The sequence below is a fragment of the Numenius arquata genome, chromosome 8, assembly GCF_964106895.1.
Source record: "Numenius arquata chromosome 8, bNumArq3.hap1.1, whole genome shotgun sequence".
Lineage (NCBI taxonomy): Eukaryota > Metazoa > Chordata > Aves > Charadriiformes > Scolopacidae > Numenius > Numenius arquata.
In genome coordinates, this window is record NC_133583.1 from 51,747,570 (window position 1) to 51,770,501 (window position 22,932).

The 22,932-nt window shown below is 39.8% G+C and overlaps 1 protein-coding gene across 1 annotated transcript in view; it reads left to right on the forward strand.

The window, feature by feature from the left end:
* MAST2 (microtubule associated serine/threonine kinase 2) overlaps positions 1-22,932 on the forward strand; it is a 198,906-nt gene that overhangs the window by 75,355 nt on the left and 100,619 nt on the right. The window contains exon 4 of the mRNA XM_074152183.1: positions 8,292-8,323. Coding sequence (XP_074008284.1) covers positions 8,292-8,323 — 32 coding nt within the window. The remainder of the gene's footprint in view (positions 1-8,291; positions 8,324-22,932) is intronic.

Below are 22,932 nucleotides of genomic sequence, written 5' to 3' on the forward strand. Positions count from 1 at the left end.
AGAAGAGTCCCCAAACTCACCAGAATTATGGTGGGCTTGATTATTCAGTTTTAAATTCAATAAAGGATGTTTAAAGGGTTTTATAAACAAAATTGGTGGTCAGGTAGCCTTGATGTCAGCGGTCAATTCTTTTAGGAACAACTTTTTAAGGAGTAGATGTGTGTACAGTAGAAATGACAACTGACTTAATCATAGATTAATATTAGTACGAAGCAACAAGGGAAAGAATGAAACTGGATTTGTTTATTTGTCATGCTCTTGGCATTTTTAGCAGCTGTGACTGTTTCCTTGTGATCGTTGCATGCCCAGTCTTGAAGGAATTTTTGGTGCAAGTCAAGACAGAGTAATTTTAAGAGCGGTTTCTAACAATAGCGTTACAGCTGCAGTCCTGTATGGCTCCAAGATGACACTCTTTTCCGCATTTTCCAAAATTTTGTAGAACAAGACCTTTTGACTTAAATTTCTGAAACTGGGGTAGTGTGGCAAAATGAAAGAGAATTTTGAATAGTTGCTCCCCGTACTTTGGATGACTGGTCAGTGCTGGGGAGGCTGTTTCACACATCGGGTGGATCAGTAATCTGCTTCATGGCCTTGTAAAACTAGAATTAAGTAATGAGAAAGATTAGTGAGCTAAGCCATGCGCTTTATTCCTCTCCATATTCCCTCTCCCGTAGGCTAATTTGTGCAAAAATACAATGGCTATAAGGAAGATTTGGAGCATTTAGTAAGGATGTTATTTCCCAGGTTTTAAAGTATAACCTGCCTTTTATTTACAGAGGACTATCATGCATCTTGCTTTTTATTTAGTGGATCCACATACACATTTTAAGTGGCTGTTACTGTTTATTTCAGGGAATTAGTTATCCTAATGGTCCTCTGAAGCTATTGCTGTTGCAAGTTATGGATTGTTATGAGAGCAAATTTACCTTTTTTCTTCTGCTCTGCTGTTTTCTCTATGCTTCTGTGCCGCGTCTAGGACTCGTGGGTTGCAAAATTAAAGCTGTAATCTTTAAATTTACTTTTTCCTGCAAATGAGATTACATCTTCAAAACGTAATCTTTTATGTACTACGTATCATTTAAAAATAAGTTTGGCAAGTGTATTTGAAGGGGGGCTGCTGCTATAGTGGTTTTTTTCAGCCTTGAGGAAAACAATCAAGTTGATAGTAAATTAGTTTGCTGACATCTAAGGATTGAACAGCTGAGTTACTGTACCTGCTATTCTTGATGTGACCAGGGTTCGCAGAGGTTGTCTTTAATTTTCAGAAACCGTTCGCTGTTTAACCTCAGCTGAAAAACCTGGGCTCAAATATGAAACTAGCTATTTTCTTCACTATGAAAAGAAAGAGGCTACTGCTTGAGTGATAGCATGAAATTAGAGTGACCCGCTGCTCTTAGTCCCAAATAACAGAGATAGAAATGAATCCTGGGGAGGAAATGAGACTCGGAGAACTGGGAGTCATTCCTTGCTCCGGTTGGCGAGGGATGTGCCTCCACCACTCTGCCCTCGGCTGCAGACGCCGGCTCCTCCCGTCATCTGTAGCTCAGCTGTGGCAGCTGGTTTATTCCTGGGGTTGGGCAGTTCTCCATTCACCCACTCGGGAATGTCGTTTGCGTGCATCATTTCCATTGTCACCTGCCTATCCAAGCCACGCCGTGTGGTTTCAGTCGAGTTTGTTGCCATGAGCGGGTTCAGTCTGGCCCGTGGTGGACTGCGTAATGTTGTATTTTGGGCTTGAAAACATGATGTAATGTACAAAATATGGAGTAGGCACTTCAGCTTACTACAATATATATACTTACCAAAAAAAAAAATAATATGGGGGTGAGCACTGAACATATTCTGTGAAAAGTGGAAATTCTTGTCTGTTTTGAGACGTATTCTGGAACTATTTTAGGTCAAGTAACCTATACCCTCAATCTTATGGAAAGCCCCGAGGTTAAGTGATATGAAAGGTTAGCGGGCAACTTTACTTTTGGAGCCATATATTTTTGACAGCTTAATGTACAGATGTGACCTGGATCCTTAGCTTTTCCTTCAAAGGAAGAACTTTGCATTGCCCAGGCAGGAGGGCTGGTGGGGGAGGGAAAATAATTTGCTGTGTTTGAGAATTTTACTTAAGGTTTAAAGGGCATTAAGCTTTATTTTCTTCTGCGGTAACTTTTTTTTTTTTTTTTTTTTGTGACTAGTAAGAGATTTCTAAGCTGAAGAGAAGAGAAAGGCCAGAAAATGCTAAAAAACATTAAATGTATCATTGACTGATTTGTGACCTGTGGGTTTGAAGACTGATATAAAGTGGTTTTTAAAAGAAACAGATTTGCTGTTAGTCAAACGGCTGGTTTTTTCCCCCATTTGATTTTATATGTAAATATACTTTGCAAAAGACATTTTTACTGACATGTAACTTCTATTGAGGTAGAGAATGAATCAAAATAATACATTTAATTTGCTTTGAACTTGTAGTACATTTAGGGTAGCACTGGGTGAACAGGTATGCTCTTAACTATTCCAGTGCCACACATTGTCCTAAAAGCTCTGGCACCCTGTCTCCATGAAGGTGAGATTTCTTAGGAAAGGGCAGTTCCAGGCAGTTTGGCTGGTCCTGGGAATATGGGAAGATGCGTTGGGACTAAGCTGCCCATGGCAATTCAGGATTTGTGTGATTGCAGGCATGAATTCTGTCCAGTGTGAAGAAAGGTCTGGGAATTAAACTCTGTGTCCTCTCAATACTTTGAATGATATTGGCAAGAGCTTGGGTGTTCATTTTCTGTATTTTAAGCATCTCTGTAGCTAAGCAGATGATCTAACAATATGATTCTGAATTTAGTCTCTAAAAAGTCAGTAAATTATAGAAACTATCTGCAGCATATTCCATAGGTTAACCTGACATGCAGTACAGTACGGTTTTAGTGTTGCTGTTTAAAATTCTTTGCTGATGAGTTTGGGAAACAAGTTCAGATCTAATCGTTTCTAGAGAGAGAAATTCAGAAGAAGTGTTTTTAATAACCATTTACAATGATGCGGTGAAAAGAAGGAAATTATTTTTCTTGACAGATTCTGATAGGAGAAAGAGAAGCTTAGTGTGGGGTGCTTTTTTTAATCACCATGAAAAATTCCTTCCTGTTAATCTGATGGATGGATTACAGTTTGTCCTTGCATGGCCAGGTTGTATTTTCCATCCAAACTGGAGATTCCAACCCTCATTATATCATTTCTGTAATGCAAATGCCTATGTATAGAAAGAGATTTAATTAATCCCCTGCTGGTTGGTAGTATACCCTAAAGCAAACATAGTCAGCAAAGGAAAAAAAATTAAAACACGAGTGCATGGTACCAGGTCAATGAGTGTCAGTGGAGTTTCATCATCTGTGAAATATTAACTTATTAACTGAAATGTATTTACTGTTATAGCTGTAAAAATATTTGTCTATTGTCCCAACTGGTATGATAGTGAGCTACCTTGCAAGAAAGCCAAGGTCAATGGCAATCTCAGGAATCCTGCTGTCTGCTCTGGCAAAAATATGGAACATCCTGAATGTAGCGATGGTTCTCCCTTTAATTTGAAAGGACTACGTTTAAGCTGCCATCAGCGCAGACTGCAGCATCCAACTTTGCCTGTGGGTCTGTGCCATATGCGCAGCTACATATTCAAGGGCAAATTACAAGACGGAGAGAAAGTGACAATTTTGAGTGATGGCCTCCCGTTTTCTTCACACTTTTATAATGTAACGTATCCGTTTAAAAGATACGGGTTGTCTTTTAGGTCAATGAACAAATAGATTTCCAGACTTTATTTCCATTTCATATTGTGTGCATATACGTATGCAAAAAGCCAGCACTCTTTCTGCTGCCTGAAACATTCCTGTTTTCAGATGCAGTTTCTGTACACAAGAGATCCCAATAAAATACATTTGCAGTATCTATGTACTAAACCATATATTATGTAAACAGAAAAGTGATGCTTAAAATGGCCAATATATTTTCTCTCCTAGCTTCCTGGCTGCCTCAGAAGTGATAGGGCCTGTGAGGATCCAGTCCTATTGTGCAACCTGAACTGTAGCGTGTTACAGCGTCCAACTGATTTTCTATCTGCGTGATCTGAGATAATAAACTTAAGATAAAAGGAAATAAACATAAGGAAGTCTTTTGAAGGAGGGTATTAGAATCAGCTTTTTATAAATTCCACAATGCTGAATTTCTTTCCCAGGGTTCATTTTTAACTAGTTGTCTGAAAATCTGCTGCTTCTTTTGTCATGTAGAGCTCAAGTTGCATATTTAATAATTATGCCTCGAAATATGGAACTGATACAAAAAATTAATTTCCAGAACAGTCTGTTCCTGTCATTTGCGTACTGCAAGATTTAATACCCTGCTTATTCTTTAGGACCTGTGAAAGAAGTTATTTGTTTCCACTTCCGAAAACTCTGTGTGAATAATGTGCAACAAGCTTTTAAAATATCCTTATGCTATTTATCACCTCATATAAATCAAATATGAAAGTAAGCCCTTATGGGTTATTAAGGGTTACGTTGTTGACCGAGAGAGCAGGTGGCATGGAGGCTGGCTGAAGTAATAATGGTAATACATATAGGTACTGGGAGCACCAGCGCTCAGGGGGGCAGATTTGCTGTTTGAAATCTTCAGTGTTCACGTGTCGTTCTCATGAAGGGCTGTCTTAAATGAAAAATGTCTTAGGATAAACCAGCATGTTTACTTAAAGGCTTACAGCTGCACCCTGTAAATAGTGTTTCAGACCGAGTAGTCACAGCTCAGCACTCTCTTATTAGGTATCTTCCCTCTTAAAAATGGGATTTATTCTTTCAGGATACACGCACATGTAATGCCAAACTCCTTTGCGGAGTGGGTGGAAACCAGTCAAATCACATGCCTCCCTCATCATTTACTATCTAATCTATACTATAAAGCTGATTCTGAGCAGCATTTCACCTTTATAGGATACTTTTGAAATGCCGCTGGACTTTCCTCTTATGTTTTGCACAATTATTTAATCAGTGTTTTTGTAGTGCTATTTCGTATGTCTGAAACTACCCTATCGTTTTTAGATGTAAACTCGCAGTTGGTCCCACTGGACACATCAAAGTGTTAAGCCATGTTAAGACCCAGCTGGGTCTCCACCCTGTGAGGGTACCCCCATCTCTGGTGGGCATTTTCACTGTTCGCTCTGACCCTTGGAGATCTACAGTGCTGTCCTGGACATCCTCAGATAGGTGATCAGTCTGTCTGCAGTCTGCTCCCTACTTGCTTCCGCCTCCAGGCTTTTTATTTTTTCTTCTTCCCCAGGATGTAACTTTTTTAAACATTAACTCACTGGATAAAGAAAAAAAACCCACAAAAAACCCCTCGTAATTATGCTGCTCACAGTCGTGTACCTTCTAGCTCTGATGCTTTTGTGTTGGTGCCACCGTTCATGGTCTGGTTTGAGGATTGTATGGAAGTGCTGTGACCAGCCCTGCTCTGGAGGAGCAGCAAAGGACAAGTAGCTGGGGGGGTGTGCGGTCGATTCTCCAGAGGATGGGAAAAGTGCTGCGGGAGTCGGGGCATGGCTCAGTGTACGCCTGATAGGGGTTTTTGAAGGGGAATTTAAGACTAACACAAAACGAGGCATAGCGGAACAACAGGTATAAAAATTGATTGTTTTGATTGTGCTCTTTGTTGTGAAGACCACAGAGGTATTAAATTTGAACTACTGCCTATTGATTCCACCGCTGCACTGCGATTGTCGAGGTGGAGGCGCAGAATGAAACAATTGCTACACAGATAGAATAATATTTCAGCTGCGTTGAGGTGGCATCTGCTAGTACTTTCTTCTTTCCGTATTTGGAAACTCAGTTGATCACAGATTTCAAAGGATGATTTCAAGAACAAAGCCCGAGCCGGTCCTTCGTTTAATGCATGCATTTAATCCTGAATTAGCACGTCATAGGAAGTATGAAAGGTAATATTGTGTAAGACAAGTGGAAAGTAGAGGAAAGGAAAAGGTTTTTTTATGACGATTCCCGTGGTGTATGTCCATAAGTCACAATTACTGCTGCAAGGAAATGTTCTCTCTTTAAGTGACTTTTCAGCCCTAATGACTAGAGCAAAGCATGTAAACGTGAACCCTAAAGGCTCAAAAATTAGAAGGTAGATAAAGAGATTTAAAGGTCGCTGTTTTCCTTTTTTTCAGCCAGTACCATGAAATTCCAGAGCTTTATACATTCATTCTGAAAATGTCTGGGGCTGACTGTGTTGGAATAAATGCAAATACGCCGTTTGAATAGAAAAAGTACCCTCTGCTCAGGGACCCGTTATAGCACCTTTGTTATATCGGATCTTCTTTAAAGAGGATAAATTAAATACATCTGCTCATGTGACGTAAGAGATATATATGCATGTATAAGCAATATACTATATACACAAACAGAATGATGTATGATATATAAAATCTTACCTAAACATTTGCAGTGGCAAAAAGCTGTCATTTGCTACGTAGACTTCACAGTTGGAAACTAATTCTTTCTAACAAATGAGAGTGGAAGAAGTACCTTTTTAGAATATAAAACACACAACCTGTTATGGATGCTAATGATTTATTATCTTACATACTTGAAATGTTTTGATTAGATCTTGACAAGTTTGTCTGATGGCAGGAATTTATTTCTTGATGCTGTAAGCTGTCAGCCTTGTGATAATTCACACATGGAATTTGCTCGGTGCTGTTACACTGTAATGAAATTTCAAATTGTAGAGAACTCATACTTGAAAGTAATAACAGCATGTTTAAGATTTAATGATTTATTAATTTTTTATTTATTTTTTTTTAGTTCTAGTAGCTGTATTTTTGAAACACTTTGCTAAGTAGTGTCCAATGTATTACTTAACAGACCAGTCATTGACAGTTAGTCAATTAACATTGTTAATCATTTAAATCAGCATGTACTTGACCAAATTTTTTTTCAATTTGGTGGGGCTTTTTTTTCTATTTTTGTTTTGGGTTATTTTGATTTTTTTTTCTATTGACTTTTTTTAGTATTGGGTAAAAACATTGATTTTTTTTTTTTTTTTTTTTTTTTTTCCTTCTTAGTGGGGATGAAAAATACAGCACGTAGATCAGCATCCTGAAAGTCTGAAATGGCAATTGGCTATATCCTTATTTCCCTTGGGGTCGTGAAAAGCTGGGCTGAAACAGCCCCGCACCGGCACCGGTTTCCCAGCTGGGGCTTCCCTCTCCCGCTCCCGCACCGCCCTGTCGGGCCCGGCCGGCGGGGGCTGGGGGCGGCCTCCCGCCAGTCCGGATGGGCAATTTTTAATGGTTTGGGTTTTTTTTTAGTGTTAGGTTTGGTGCGAAAGGGAAAGGAGGCGGCGGGGGGGGGGTGACCTTTCTCCCTTTCCCAGTGTTTTCCTTCCGCCGCTTCCCCGCGGCGCGCTGGGGGCGGGGCCTGGGAGGATGTGGGCGTGGCCAGGGCTTTGTGGGCGTGGCCTCTGCGGTCAGCGGCGAGCGGGGGGCGGCTCCCACCTAGTGGCGGCCTTGGGCAGCGCAGGGCCCGGCGGCCGCGGGCGGGGGGGAGCACCCCCTGTGTGCTGGGATGGACCTTAAAAACCAAAAGGAAGGCGGTTGGGTATTGCCTCATGCTGCTGTCACCGCTCTCCCTGCCTGGTGGATGCTCATGACCTGTTTGCTTAAATAAAACCCTTAAAATTCCCGGTCTCCCTTTGCTTTTGCTGCTTAGGTGCAAAATGCTGCTTTTAAGTGGGAGTTGTGTTTTATTGGCCCGGGATTTTTTTTTTTTTGTGATAATATAGAACACAAGTAATGTGTCCGTTTGAAAAAAAAACCAACACAAAACAACACCCAAAAGCCATTCTGTTGCATTAATTTTTCCTCTTGGTGGGAATGTGAGAACATACATGCGGCAGATGCAAGGCATATTGCGTATCCCGCTGCTGGAAGTGGTTGGGATATGATGCTGATGAGGTATGTAGGACAGAATTAATTACTGCCTTGTCTATGTTTAGGCTTGAATTTCAAAGTTACATTTGCTCTGTTGAGTGCTTATGGTTTTGTGACTGCAAAGGCAATGATTATTCCAACAAAATGGGTAGTTTTGGTCCCCCAGGCTGCTGTGCTATGAATGTCACCTCAGGTGCTGCGCGCAGTTGTGGTTTCTTTTCGTTTAATTTTGCCTCAGTCATTTATTGATAAATAAGTAATATATAATAACAAGTAAAATTAACTCCAGGTTTTCATTCTTTTTTTTTTTTGTTTTGTTTTGTTTTGTTTTGTTTTCCAGAAGGAGCTGAGTCTCCCCAGAAGAGGAAGCTTGTAAGTATAAATATTCTTTATTCCTCACTTGGTTTGTTGTGAACGTATATAGCTGTTCAATTGTGGAAATCATTTAAATGGGCAGACACTCTGGTTTCTCTGTTGGCATTTTCAAGAATCTGTCGTGCACTTGGAAACAGCTTGCATTTCTCTGAGGCTGAAGCCTCTTCATTTCCTTAAGCGTAGGAGGAAAAGTAGTAGTATAAGCTTACTTCTAATTATGGGCTTGAGCTGATCCTGATATGGAAGGAGCTGCGGTGTTGAGTGCTGCTTGCAATGACATCGCGGAGGTGACTCCACAGAAGTCACTGATTATTTATGTGATATGGACAACTTTGATCATGGCTCTTCAAACGGTCTGTTGACAGAAATCTAAGTACGCAGCTCCTGGGCCGTGCGGGTCAGGTGTTTGTGGAGCAGGCAGTGTAACAAGAGATATTTTGACAAAGTAGAAAATGTCAGTAAAAGTAGGCTTTTAAAAATGTGGTTTAAACAAATAGCGTTTTTTTAAAAATATACATGATGACGTTTAACAAATTTTAGCAAACTAACTTGTGTTTCAGTGATATTGTAAGTGCTTAGTTTCTGCTATGCTTACAGATTTCTGATGGGAGGAAACTGTGTTATTGATTGGATTATATAAAAGAGAAAGCTTTTTTACTGCCTGTTATTGCATTATGATTTAAAATTGTTTCCCAAAGCTTGTGTACTGCAGACACGAAGGTCACCAAAGCATATAACCTTTCTTCCTCAGGTTTCTGGTTCTAATGCGAAATGATTTTCAGTCTTTTAATGTAAGCTCTCCCCTTTGTATAAGAAACAGTGTTTGGATAATGCCAGTGTTTGGAAAGTGCCAGTGATTCAGGGCTGAACAATACAACGGATCAAAAGGCCTTTTTTTGAAAACGGGACATGACCAGACCTTTTTGTTTAGTTCATATGACAATGGTAAACCAGCCAGGGAGTTATTTAAAGAACATGAAACACTGACTGAAATTTTTTTTAAGGCAAGCTTAACTGTATTTGATAGATTTTTAAGAAAGATGGTGTTCGTGATGTGAAAATTGTGAAGGTTCTCTAAACAAATGGTGGAGCAGTGAGCTGCCAGTAGGGTTTGTGTTTAATGTAACTTTAGGTATTTTCGTACAAAACTTTTGGAATTGAAATTGAGGATGCCAGAGATACTCCCTTCCCTCGGTCAAGTGTGGAGGTGGGTATGACAGAGAACTACTCATGCATTTACGTTTGAAATATCGGAGATAGAAATGACGTGCTTCAAATGCGTAGTCTTTTATTTCGTAGTAACTAAACCAAATGACTGAATATTTTATTTCTATATTGACTTAACACCTTCAGTTTTCATTACATCGCTTTAGTTTTCTTCCACAAGTGAGTGCCTTTTAAGCCATCGTTAGGTGAAGAAATTTAGCAGCCGGTGTCAAGAAGATTCAGGCCATAAATTTTAAGCGCAAGGTTGCAGCTACTACTGAGACTGAAAATCTATGAAGAATTGAAATGTCTCTGGGTAGTTGCCTGTGTTATCTAGTTGATTATTTGATGGCGGTTTCTGAAACTACAGATTCTGTGGTCGTCAGTTCTACCAAATGACTTCTCGTTTGAAAAGTTTAACTATTTCAGAAGTCAGTAGTGCTCTGTGGCTCGCGTATATTTGTGTTGATGCTGTACTGTTAAGCGTATAGGCTCACTGAAAAGGGTCTTGTGGAGCTGATGCACATGATTTGCATATCCCAGTATCAGGTTGCTTACTGGATTTTAAAAAAAAACACTCTTAGTCTTCGAAACAGGAATTAGAGAGATTTATACAAGAAAGGGAATAATTATTATATGTGTGTATGTATTTATATATAAAATATACACATAATATATATAAATGTCTTCAACCGTTCTGTCAGAAAGGGTGGCCTAACAATATACACTTAAATACAGTTCTTCTGGAGACCTTTCCCCTGCTTGTATCAGCATAACAGTGAACCTCGTAAGCAAAAATAAATTCTGAAAATAAAATTTATTCTGAAAGCTGTTGTGCTGTAGCTGGTGAGTAGGGGCAGCTATGGATGTAGCTGGGTCCCAATTCACTGACTGTCATTCATTGACTTTTGTTCACCGACAGAAGCAAAAGCAGGAATTGACAGAAGGATGAAGTATCTGGCGTGGAGCCAGGAGCCCTCAAGAGGTGCATCCATTTTCTGCACAAACTCCAGCCCTTTGTAGCAGTTCAGTAGCAATTGCATTATATAGAAATATAGAGCCACTCAGCGTTTTTCGGTGTGCTAGGCTGGAGGCTGGGGTGCATTTACTCCTGTAAAAAGATTGTATTTGGGAAGGAAGTCATTATTTTCCAGCCAGCCAGAAGTAGAAGGAAGACTTGATTATTGCTGCTTGGCTTGGTGATTGCTTTGGTTCATTGTTGACTTAGAAAGGTTTTAGACTGTGGATTAGCTCAGGTCTTTGTCATTGCCGAGTGGAGAAGGGTGAGCTCTTCCTGACAATGCTTCTAACTTTTCCTTTATCTGACTCATATTGCTTCATATTTGCTTGGGTCAGTACGAGTTCATTGTGCATGAACCGACTGTAGGCACGGACAACAACAGTTGCTATGTCAGTTTGTAATAAGAAAAAGGAGGAGCGGAGTTAGATGTCCCAGTATTTTTGGCACGAGAGCATGAGGAACTTTGTCACCTAAAGAAGGTCTTGGGTAGAAGCTGAACAGAATGAATGGTGGGATGGAGCCTGTGGAGTCTGTGGATTAGTGACTCTGCTTCCGTATTGGCAGAAGGGAACACGAGCACACCATAAAGGATGGCTTTGCCCTTGGAGATCTTGCAGTCTAATCTTGAAATTACCAGCACAGAGTGAGCAAGCACGTAAAACAGATGGGGGAATTGTATGCAGGGTGACATTAAGAGGAATGCCTGATTATTTAGATACCATTTTGTTGTTAATGTGCTTGAAGTGTGTGTGTTTCTGTAGGGAGGTTATGTTTAATACACTAAAGGAAATTATACTCAACTGAGTTGTAGGCTGCCAAGAGGTTGAATAATACAAGTATAAGAACAGGAACAAGTAGTTATATTCTGTCTCTGGTGTAGTTCAATAATCAGAGTTCAAAGTTTCCCTTTAATAAATTATTCATATAAATGTATTGGTTATATTTTTCTCATGCTTTGGTCACAAAAAATAATTACCATTCATGAATATTTTCTTTAATTTCAAACAGTGAATGTGAAGTTGATAGGCCCAAACTTTGATCTCCATCCTATTAGTGGAAGTGGTTTAATTCTTTTCAGCCATTACCCGGTTCTGTTCTTCTGGTGCTGCAGCATGTACAGAGATTGGTTTTCGTATTGTTGGCTTCAGCTTTGAAATGGTTTTGATGTGCACCTGCACAGGAAGCGCGCTAGAGACGTTCCAGACTTGGATGGACAAAGGTGGGGACTGAGCAGCGAGAAGAGGCTGGTGATGAAGCCCTCGTGTGTGTTCGTGTGTGTAACAGCAACTCGGCAGCCCAAAGGCCAGGCTGTAAGCTGCAGATTTTCACTGTGGCTGCGGGACGCACAACACCGTCCTGGAGCTCGCTATTTCTTCTGATTGCCTCCTCGGCACATCAGCAATCACTAAATCTAGCTGGGGTTGCATTTGAGCCATCTGATTTCTTGCTCACTACCCCATTTTTAATAAATTCATTTGTTTATAACATGAACTTTATTGACCCATTTAGTTTGGGTTTGTTTTTTTTTTTTTTATGAAAAAGGTGGGTTTATGTTTGAAATCACAGAATCACAGAATCACCTAGGTTGGAAGGGACCCTTTAAGATCATCTAGTCCAACCAAAAAAAAAAAAAAAAACCCAACCAAAAAAACCCAAACAAACACACACACCACACACACACAACACACCACGCACAACCCACACACACACCAACACACCACCCAACACTAATCCATATCCCCGAGCACCATGTCAACTCCTCTCTTGAATACCTCCAGGGATGGTGCCTCAACCACCTCCCTGGGCAGCCCATTCCAATGCCTGATAACCCTTTCAGTAAAGAAATATTTCCTAATATCTAACCTGAACTTCCCCTGGCGTAACTTGAGGCCATTACCCCTTGTCCTATCATCTGTAACTTGGGAGAAGAGACCGACCCCCGCCTCTCTACAGCCTCCTTTCAGGTAGTTGTAGAGAGCGATAAGGTCTCCCCTCAGTCTCCTCTTCCCCAGACTGAACAACCCCAGCTCCCTCAGCCTCTCCTCGTAAGACTTGTGCTCCAATGGAAATCCTCATGGTTTCTTAGGCACAGTCACTGGCTTGGGTCGCTATAATTTTTGTACTATCTAAACGCAAAATTTTCTAAAAATAAAATGTTGCTGTCCTACATTATGTCTAAATTTGAAAAGAGTAATTTTCTCAGCAAACTGAATTTGCTAAACCAGTTTTTAATTCCAGATGCAAGTTATTTTTGTTAATTCTTTCCTGCTATCAGCCATCTGTATCAAATAAATATACTTTTAAAGTTTGTGTATGAACAGAAAAAGAACATGAAGGCATAAAAAAACATGAAAAGTAATTATGATCCAGTATATACCCAGTAAAAATACACATTTAAATAAATCAAATCTTAGAAACTGCTGTTTTGGTGGTGATAGGTGCTGATAAGAAATAGTATTTACCTCAAGATTTTATGTCTGTCTTTATGAAATGTGGTAAGAACATAATAGTGTTTGCTGAAGACATGTGCAAGGCTTTTATGGTCGTCTTTATTCCTTCTAATCTCTTTTAAAGGCAATTTATGTCCACTGTGGGGCTTGTTTTCTCTGTTTCTCTACTTCCTTTTCTGTCCCCTTCTTCTACGTATAAATCTCTGAAGGGTCTTCATTTCTATAGCCCTAGACGTTTCATAGGGTGTTTCATTAAACGAATCCTCATCATAATTTGCCAAACTCACCCCCAGCTTCCTGACAGTAAAATAACACACAAACACAGCAAGGAATTTCCTTGGGAGGATATGCTGAATACCAGTTTCTATCAGTTTCTACTTGTATTCTTTTTCACTGAATTTTTTTAGAGTTGGAAGGGACCATAAAGATCATCTAGTCCAATAACGCCTAGACCTTGGAAACAACAAGAAATTTGATGACAGGAAAAAAAATTTCAGGCCTTTAGTGTCTTTATCTTGCCATGCTCAGGTGCTGTGGGAATTTCACCTGTATCTGCAGAGAAATGGAGTATATCATTCCCTTTCTGTTCGTTTTGGTGGGTGAGCGTTTCTGCTGGGGATCGATCGATGCCGTTTCCCTGCCAGGAGCAAGTGCTGTGCCTCAAGCGTGGGGAAGCCAAAGTGCTGGAAATGGAGAGGGGGAGAAAAAAAAAAAAAAGGGTTCTGAAAAGGTGTAGGGAGTTTTGCTACTTGTGCACTCTGTTTTGTCTTGGATCTGGAAATAGAGTAAGAAATAATGCCTCCATTCAATGCTTTCTGCTTATGATCCTTTTTTTAGATTGGGAGATAAAGAGGTGGTATTTTCTAACCACCTCATCCTTCTCTGAGCTGCACGGAAGCAGATCAAAAATAACCTGGTGCTCTTAAGCTGATACGTGGGGCTGGCTCTGGAGGTGGAACGTGCCGAATTATTCCTGCAGGGCTCTGTAGGAGTGTTGGTATTCGTATATTAGGCTTTAAAAATAGTTTGAAAGCATTGTTTCTATAAAAGAAGTGATTTAGTGAATAGGGGGGATTTTAGTGTTCTGTATATATACTGTAATCTCAGAGACAAAGAATTTGTGGAGGTTTTCATCAAGGATTTAAAAGTGGGAAAGGTCCTTTGTGCAGTTTTTATTATCAAGTTTGCACAACTTAATCCAGGTTCCCATTTAATAAGTATAATAAAATAAGAGATAATGTACCAAATTTGTACCTTTTGTTGCTTGCTGTGCTTTCTTATTCTGAAAGCACAGTCGGGGGGGGGGGGGGGGGCAGGGGCTCTGGTTGTTTAAGGACCAGCCACCCTGGGCACCCTAACTCTTACTTCTGAGACTGGCAGTTTGTTCTCCTGGTGGGACATAGCTGTTGGGAGGTTGTGATCTTGTAGTGTGGGGCACTCCGGCTGTGATTTGACTCATGGGAGGATCTGAAGATAATCTGGAATTTGACTTGGTTGATGAGTACTCATGAATAGCAGTCTTTACCTGCCTAAATAAAGTCTTTAAAACTTTAAAGTCTTATCTATATTTGGAATTTTTTTGGGGAAAGCTACCTTCTTACAAATACACAGATAAGAAATGTTGGACGTTATTTTGGGGCAGTTTTGTTAATAGCATGAAATTGATTTTGAGCTGATTGAAATTGCCATTTGCAACCCAAAATGCAAGACTTGCATTGTACGAGGGAACATTGTCTCCTACTGAAAATGTTCCCTCCGCCCCCCCCAGCCCTTTCAGCATTTGGCTCCCTGGGCTGCTGCGACTGCTATTGCTCTGTTTTCTGTCCTAGAATCCATAAAGTTTGTAGCTGAAACGTGGTTTGGCAGTTACAGGAGGATGTTTTCAGATTAAAGTTGTGTGTATTCTTAGGGGGATTGATTTCTGAAGAAGGGATGGTTCGCCTGTCCCCCCCGCCGGTGGAGAACAGCTGCTCTTTGCACCGCTGATGACTCCGCAAGGGCTTCGGGTGGGAGCGGGGACTCTATTCCTATCGCAGTGTGAGTTTTCAAGCTGCTACGTGAGATTTCTGCCAGAATCCTTTCAAGTGTGCCATCGCTCCCTCTTTGGCTTTACGTTTTCCTTTTGATATGGTGAGAGCGGCTGTTCCTGCTCCTTGAAGCCCAGGAGAAGTTTGTCACTGATTCGCCGTGGGCTCAGCCCAAGTGTGTCGGGACTACGTTGCTGGCTGCGTGACGGGTCAGATGGCTAATTTGTGTCTTGGACTTTCCTGCACCTTTGTTTCGTACTGGTGGGCTTCGTTTCCTTTCTCTGGATGCTATGAATAGACTCGCAGAAGAGATATATATTTTTTTTTTTAAAATAATTAGGGTTTTGACATGAGCAGTGTGATTAATCTGGACCGTTACTGAACTCCTGAGGTCTCTGTGACACTGGGGGTATATGAAGAGCTTGGAATTGCAGTGATTGTTCTGTGCTCTGCGTTGGAGTGATAACGGTGGGCTCTTCTCCCCAGCTCTAAGCCTCTTATGCTGGGAAGAAACATAAAATATCATCAGCACAATGATGAAACGGAGGAAACAGAGGCTTGGAGCCCCATCTCTGCGGATCCAGTAAGGACTGTTGTGAGAAATAAATTGCACTTAAACATTTAAAATTGAAACTGTGAAGAAAAACAAGCCAGACCTTAGACAATAGACATGGCTTTTATTTGTTAGAACCTTCTTTATCTGTCATGCTTATTTGGCTGTACACGAAATTTTATTTGGAAGCTTTAACATTTTACTTTATTGGAGCATTTACCATAAAGCATAGCCAAAATAGAGCAATATGTAAATGTTTTTAAATGGGGTACAGTGTGGTTTTGTACCAAGCATTAATTAATGTAGTAAAACTCAATGGTTATAGCTCTATCTTTCTAGTTTGATCACTGTTCAGATTTAAAAAGTTCTGTCTTTTAAAAGACAGAAAGCTGTCACAGGGCTCAAATCTACAGAAACCTTTGATACCTTTATTACCTTTTAAAATTACGAATGCTATTGAAAACTCTTAGATTTGAAGCAAAAAAAAAATCTTTATTTTTATTGCCACATGTATTTCTACAAATGAAATTTAAACAAGCAATTCCTTTTTAATGCTTACATCCTTTATAAATGCTTTGAAATCTATTAAAAAAAGCTGCTATTTATGATGTTTGGAATTATATTTATTATTTCTATTAGTTAAAATTAAGGAGGTTGTATATTTAATACTATGTGTATAAGTAGAGGAGGTTAAATGAATCTATCCTATAGTCAGTGAAGGGAGGAGCAGGGTAAGAGGCAGGCTTAACCTTTTCTGTCTGCGGACTGTAAAGCTCATCAGCTGTTTAAGCAGAGATTGCTGGTGGGGAGGATTTCCAATATGTAAAGGGTACTTACTGATAAGTATTTGGATTCATTAGGAAATTTAAAGCAGGGAACATTGACAAACATGCTTGACTTCAGGACTTTCACAGTAAAATGTCTGAATACCAAACAAAACTGAAGCATGCCCCAGATTTCCCTCTTGCTCACTTTTATGCTTAAATATGGTAAACAGAAACTTTTTTAATCCCTTAATCAAAATCAAAGTTATAGTTGTAAAAATAAGGTGGCACTGGTTTGTATTCTAATGTATAAACACACTTTATAATACCAGTTAATTTTTACTTTATTTCTAGTGAAGGACATCTCATCGTGTATAGTACAATAAAGTAGGTGTGAGAACCTCTCTTTTATGTTTAAGTCTGTTCGCAGCTTTTTGGAAAGCAGCTACTTTGAGAAATTTTCTGTGCTCTCCATGTATACGAATACGTGTTGGCTGCTAACCCTGCGAAAGCGGAATAGTGTACAGAACTGAGCACAGAGCTGGGAATCAGCGTCCTCAGCTGTAATCCTGATGCTGCCATGGGTGTGCTATGGACGAGCCACTTAACTTCTCTGTGCCTCGGTTTCCCCATTGCTAAAATTAGAATAAAGGCATTTTGCAGTGCTGCTTTCATGCTTAATTATTTATTGTTATAAAACACTGTTGTTTTCTAGTTAATGGTTGGTGTAATTCATGTTTTCAGAATTGCATATTCCTATTGTTGCCACAGCCGTGGCATGGAACCATGGCTCCCAAATTGTGAAGGCTGTGATACAAATGGTCCATGTCTGTTACTGGTACCATTATCAACTTTGTTAATTTTTCTCAATTAAATGTTTTACATGAAGGATTGGTAGTGGTGTGTGTTCCAGAAAGCCTGGGAATCACTACAGAAAAGAATTTGGATAATTCCAGATTGGAAGATTTTCATAGGGGATAAATAATCTTGACTAGATAATATATTGACTGACAAATACATTTTGCATTGGATGATAATCAAAAGGATGACTTAGTTTATTGCATTTATTAAGAAGATATAACTTATATTTTGAAAGTATCTTTATTTTTTTCTTTATTGAAGTAGAAGATGTGATATTGACCCTGATTTATTTTTTTTCTACTGTGGTACCTTGTCAGAATCTCCTCTCCTTTGTTCTCCCACTGCCGAGGAAGTGATGTTCACCAGCACATGTTCTCTCCTACATCTGCTCCAGGTCTTCAGCACCTTAAATTCCCATTTAGTGCTGACTGTGCACTTGTTACTTCTCCTCTAGTATTTTACCTGAACTCACAACCCCAGAGCAATCCGTCTAGTCCATGCTACAGCCATCCCTTTCAGTGGAGGTAAGGAGAGGTATCATCTAGGAATTTCTAACAGTTTGGTGTTGGTGTAACTGTTTGCGAGCTTACCAGCTTTATAGTTTAAGAGAGTAATATCTAACAGAAGGGAACAGCCTTGTAGTTGTAATTTACTTCCAGGCATTTAGGGTTCAGGGTGATACTGCTTGTTGGTACAAATTTTTCTAGTTTATGTGTAGTTAAAGGCCATAGGGAAGAATATAAAATTAATTGAGGAATGGAAACCCGTCTACCTGTGTGTGCATGCAAATTCCTGGTTGTACCTTGTGCTACCTTCTGAGTGCACGTGCAGTTTGTACCGTGGAGCAAAGGAACCCTCACAGGTATCGTTGATGTCAAGAAAACCAGCTTAATACAGCCTAGAGTGGGCTCCTTAGAAATCCATGCCTAGAAGAACAGGTCTGTGCTAATGTACTGTGCTCTGTTCTATTCACTGTAAATCCATATTGGTTTCTTAGAGAAGCTAAGAAAGCCTCTGTCTCCAGACACAGGGACTAAAAAGGATAATCAGTAAAATCAAGCCTGTTGTTAGGAGGCTTAAATGTGAGGTCCAAGAGTTTTGTCCCAGTAAACAAAAAAAAAAGTCCAAACCAGCTCAGTTTGTATTAAAACATTTGAGAGCTTGGCTGGTGCACTTCTCCTTTAGGAATAGCCCTTCCTCCGTGTTGTGCTCTCATGGAACGTGTATGGCCATCGGCAGCCCCAGTGGAAACCTTCAGCTTCTTCACTAAGAAGAAACTTCACCCAGTGAGGTTGTCGCAGACAAAGGCTAATACAAGATAGAGATCTTTGTGTGTGTGTGGTTATGAAATTGGAGCTCGGTGGTACCTACTTAAAACTTGAGCCAGCAGAGCCAGCAGAGGGCTGGTTTTGAAGTTCACATGCTGGAGTGTGGATGTAGCTCATCAAATTTCAGTTACTCATCAGGTGGTAATGCAATAGTCCCTGAATCTAGACTGTTATTTCAGAGGGAGATCACTCTTGCTGGCCAGCTCTGGTAGGAGTAACAAGAAAATGTGAAGTTGGGCTATTTTAGGCATCTGTCCCTCTAATGGAGAGTAACATATCTTACATCTGTTGAGTGGAAATCAGGTTGTCAGCACAGGAAACTGTGCGTCGGTGCTTCACTGCCATGAAGAGAGAGGTGCTTGCCCAGCATTCCTGATGCTTTCCCTGCACGTTGGGCAGCGCTTGATGAAATTCTTACTATGGTACCCATTTTGGCAGCACTTGCAGTGAAGTGACTAAAGAGCTTTCTCAACGTTTTAGTGTCATTGTCCTCAATATAATTATAAATTATTTTTTCTTCTTTAAAAGCTGGTATTGGGTAATGTTCCTTTACAAGGGTGATTAAATGGTGTTTAGCATTGGGGCTAATTAACAGACTTGTAAGTAGTAATTAATTCTCAAAATTAGGTTACTGTTAAAGTCAATTGAGAACTGTTCTTTTTGGAGAGGAGATCTAATGATTATCAACTATTTTCAAAAGCCTTTTTGGTACTTGCTGCTTTTTTTCTCTGAGAACCCTTCAATCTTCAGGCTTTTGACACAGGCCAGTGAGTAATTTTCTCTTAAGGAACAGTTCATATAAAAGTCTTGGTGTCGTTTTATATTCTGCTGTTACTATGGACTCTCCTTGATAATAATATTTTTCACATATGGGGACCTTCCAGCCATCTGCTCTCTAAATACTGAATGGTTGATGATTCACAGAAACATAGCTCTGCGTAAGAGCTTAGTTCTACTATAATAACTTTTTATTTTCGTCCTTGTTGCTTTCACCTGTGCAGCTCTTGATCCTGTTTTATCCTGGTGTTCTTTGTTGTAGTTTTGTTTACTTGGTTACGGTACCAGTGATAGCCATTCCTGCTTGCTGAGAGCAAAGGTCCATCTTGGCGAGTTATTACCATCGTTGATCTACTCAGCTTAACACCCTCAAGTTAGCCAGGATGTGGTTCATTTCCATGGCCATGCAAGTCATACCAGGAACTGGTGGAAAAGCGTATGTGTTAATGTTAAATCTTTCTCATTTTTTACCATCTATATATTGTGTTTGCGAGTATCTACATAGGGTTTCCCCTTCTTGCCTCTCTTTCGTGGTGTCGATATTTTTACATGGATGGATCAACAACTGTTGGTGCGTCTGACATCAAGTGTGTTCTACAGCTAGCATGGAAGTTCATGGCTTCTGAAAGAATTAATCTAATTAAGAGTGAAAATATTTTATATATAGCCTTTGAACAACTGGAAAGAATGTAAACCTTTCAAAAGAGTAAAAGGAAATGTGAAGTGGCATGATTAGAATAAAAATAAATCGATAGCAGGTGAAATAAGACTGCTATAGTTGATGCAACTGTAGGCTGGAATTAAGGTTATGTATCTTTACATATGTATCTTTCCTTCTTTTAGGAAGAAAAGAGAATGATGTCCAAAATTAAACTGAGGTATTGAGGCTTGTATTTGGGATCTGGCTTGCACTCTACTTGGGGGTAGCAGGGAAGTCAAATTACTGAAGAAGAAAATGAGGCCGTGTTTCACAGCTGGTCCTCTTTATGAGTTGGCAGGTCTTTGTACACCCATATTTGTCCATTAATTTAATCAAAACATGGATTTACAGCATTTCTTGATATCAAGTTGCTTAAAAGATGTCATGAGTTAATTGTTCTAACTTGGAAGTGATGGGCCTTGAGATTAAAGGAACATGCTTTCCCCCCCATTTCAAAAAATGTTACACTCTCTGTAACATGCTCAGCAAGATATAAACTCGTTTCACTAATTCTAGAAATGGATTAATTTGTTTGCGGTAACAAGGATGAAAGTGTTCAGGTGCCGTATTTCTGGCATCTCTGGTTGCTGCAGGTGAGGTGGAGTCTCAGTGGAAATCTGCTTTACCCTAACAAATCAAGGGAAGAGTGGGTTCAGCTGGATTATTCAAGGGGTATTTTCTCATGCTATTTTGATTTCTTGAATTCATGCCAATTGTGGAACATGTTCTTATAGGGATATATGGTAGAGATTATTTTTATAAGAATGTTTTCCCTTGGAGATGCTAGCCTTAATAAAGTCTATTGATAATAGCTATTAATTTTTTATAGCTTTGCAGAATAGTTTCACAGATTGTTTTTTTTTTCTCTGGCTTGTACAAAATCTGGTCATCATTTCTGAATGTGATGGTGGTCAGATCATTGCTGTCTCATTTAAGTAAAACAAAATTGGAAACCTAATGTTGCTCCAAAATACTCAGTATTTGAGCACAGTACATAATTAGTTGATCAGTGTGTAATTGCAATGTTATGAGTTTTATATAATTAGGATTTTATGGACATCTGTGATATAATTTAAGAATATATTAATTTATTTACGTAAAAAGCCTATTCTAGGAAACAAGCATTTAATCAATAACTGTGGTAAGTAACAAGAATATGTTATACGTAGACATTCAGCAAATGTGCTGGGAGGGTTGCCTGCCTTTATTTAAAGCCTTTTTCATATAAGCTGTTGCAGTGGATGAGGGGAGACCTATATTTAGAGCTATGGCTTGTTTGGGTGCATTGAGTGTGGTTCGGCGTGCGGTGTCCCCGGCGAGTCTACTCTGATGCAGTAAACAGATGGGCTTCCCGGGCGTCTCAGGGAGGTGGTCAGCTCATCTTCACCAAGGGGTGGAGATGGAGACATCCATCTTCTCTGAATGGGGTTCTCTGTTATACCCATGGTTCTTATGTATTGGGATTGCTGGTTTGTCTTGATGAAGGTCTTAGAACTCCAGTCCTCCTACTTCAAGGCAGGTATGGAGGTCCCTTCCGTAGTGTAAGGATGCATTCTTGGCACATACCACCCCAAATCACCTGTGTTTTGGGTTTTGAAGACTACATATATTTTACAACAGCAGGGCAGCACCTTTTAACAGGAGAAGTTGCATATTTTTAGGGAGAATAAAAAACATTTCGGAATTCAAACTTGATGAGGTTCTTTATATTTTTTATTTTGAAATGCCTCAAGGCTTGTCAAGAGTTGGTGATAGTTTCCTATCTCTACTTAAATTTCCTTTTAGTTGAAAGTCACTTGATACAGGTTTTAAGAGTTTATTTTAGTTAGAATTCCCTATTTGACAAATGTCAGAGGATTAATGAAGAGGACCATATTCAGCTTGAATGTCATTTGGAAATTGTTCTGTTTTTGCAGCAAGTTTAGTGCTTGATTTGGTACAGGTTCTGCTTTCTTAAATGTGCTAAATAATTGGTCAGTTGACTGCAAGACAGACAGTATAATGTCACTTTTGGAAATAATGTCGATAAGCAATTCAGGAATAATGAGCAACAGAACAACTTTGTGAATATATCATTATGCATAATGTGAAATGGTGAATTTTGAGTAGGTAATCTTTTGGCAACTGAATTGTAATCTACATCTCATGTTGAATGAATGAATGAGTTTCCCAGAATTCATTTCTTTTTTAATGGAAATTTTTCTCTTTATTCTTTCTCTTTTGGACTAGTTATTATTCTTAGGAATAGTTTTTCCCATCTAGGAGATGGAGACTACAGGGGAGTGGGACACATTGGTGATACCTAAAACTTGACAGGCTCAGATGACTTTTTGTCTTTCTTATGCTGATTGGAAACTGTCCATGTGCTTGCCACATGGTTGGAAATACTCAGGCATGGTGGCCTGAATGGTATAATTTTTTCATGTGAAGACTAAAATCCCTGCATCCTCCCTGGAGTTGCAGTAGCAGAAGAGTTAAACCCTGGGGTTTGGAGCATGAGGTGTGAATTCTTGTCTTGTTCCAGGCTCACCGTTTGGCTGCCCTCCATGAGACCACTTGTAGAGCATAACCTCGGGATCTGACGTGGGGAACCGGAGACTCCCAGGAGGGAGTATGTACTCATGACTTCAGAAGTTGGAGGGCTCTAATGTTTGCTAGCCTTTTCACCTATAAACCAAGTGGTTCATAACTGGGTTTTCTATCTAATTGTGTTTGAAGGCCATGATCTTCTGGTACATCTGCATATGAGCTGACTTAATTACTACCCCTACACTATTCAAAGAGTTTGGGATGGTTGGGACGACTTCTAGTGAGGAACAAAAAGCTCAGAAGGCTCTTAAGAGACTGTAGTAAATACTGAAGCTTTTCTTTTTCTTTCCTTCTCCTCAGATAGCAGCGATTTCCTCCAACAATAGTAGT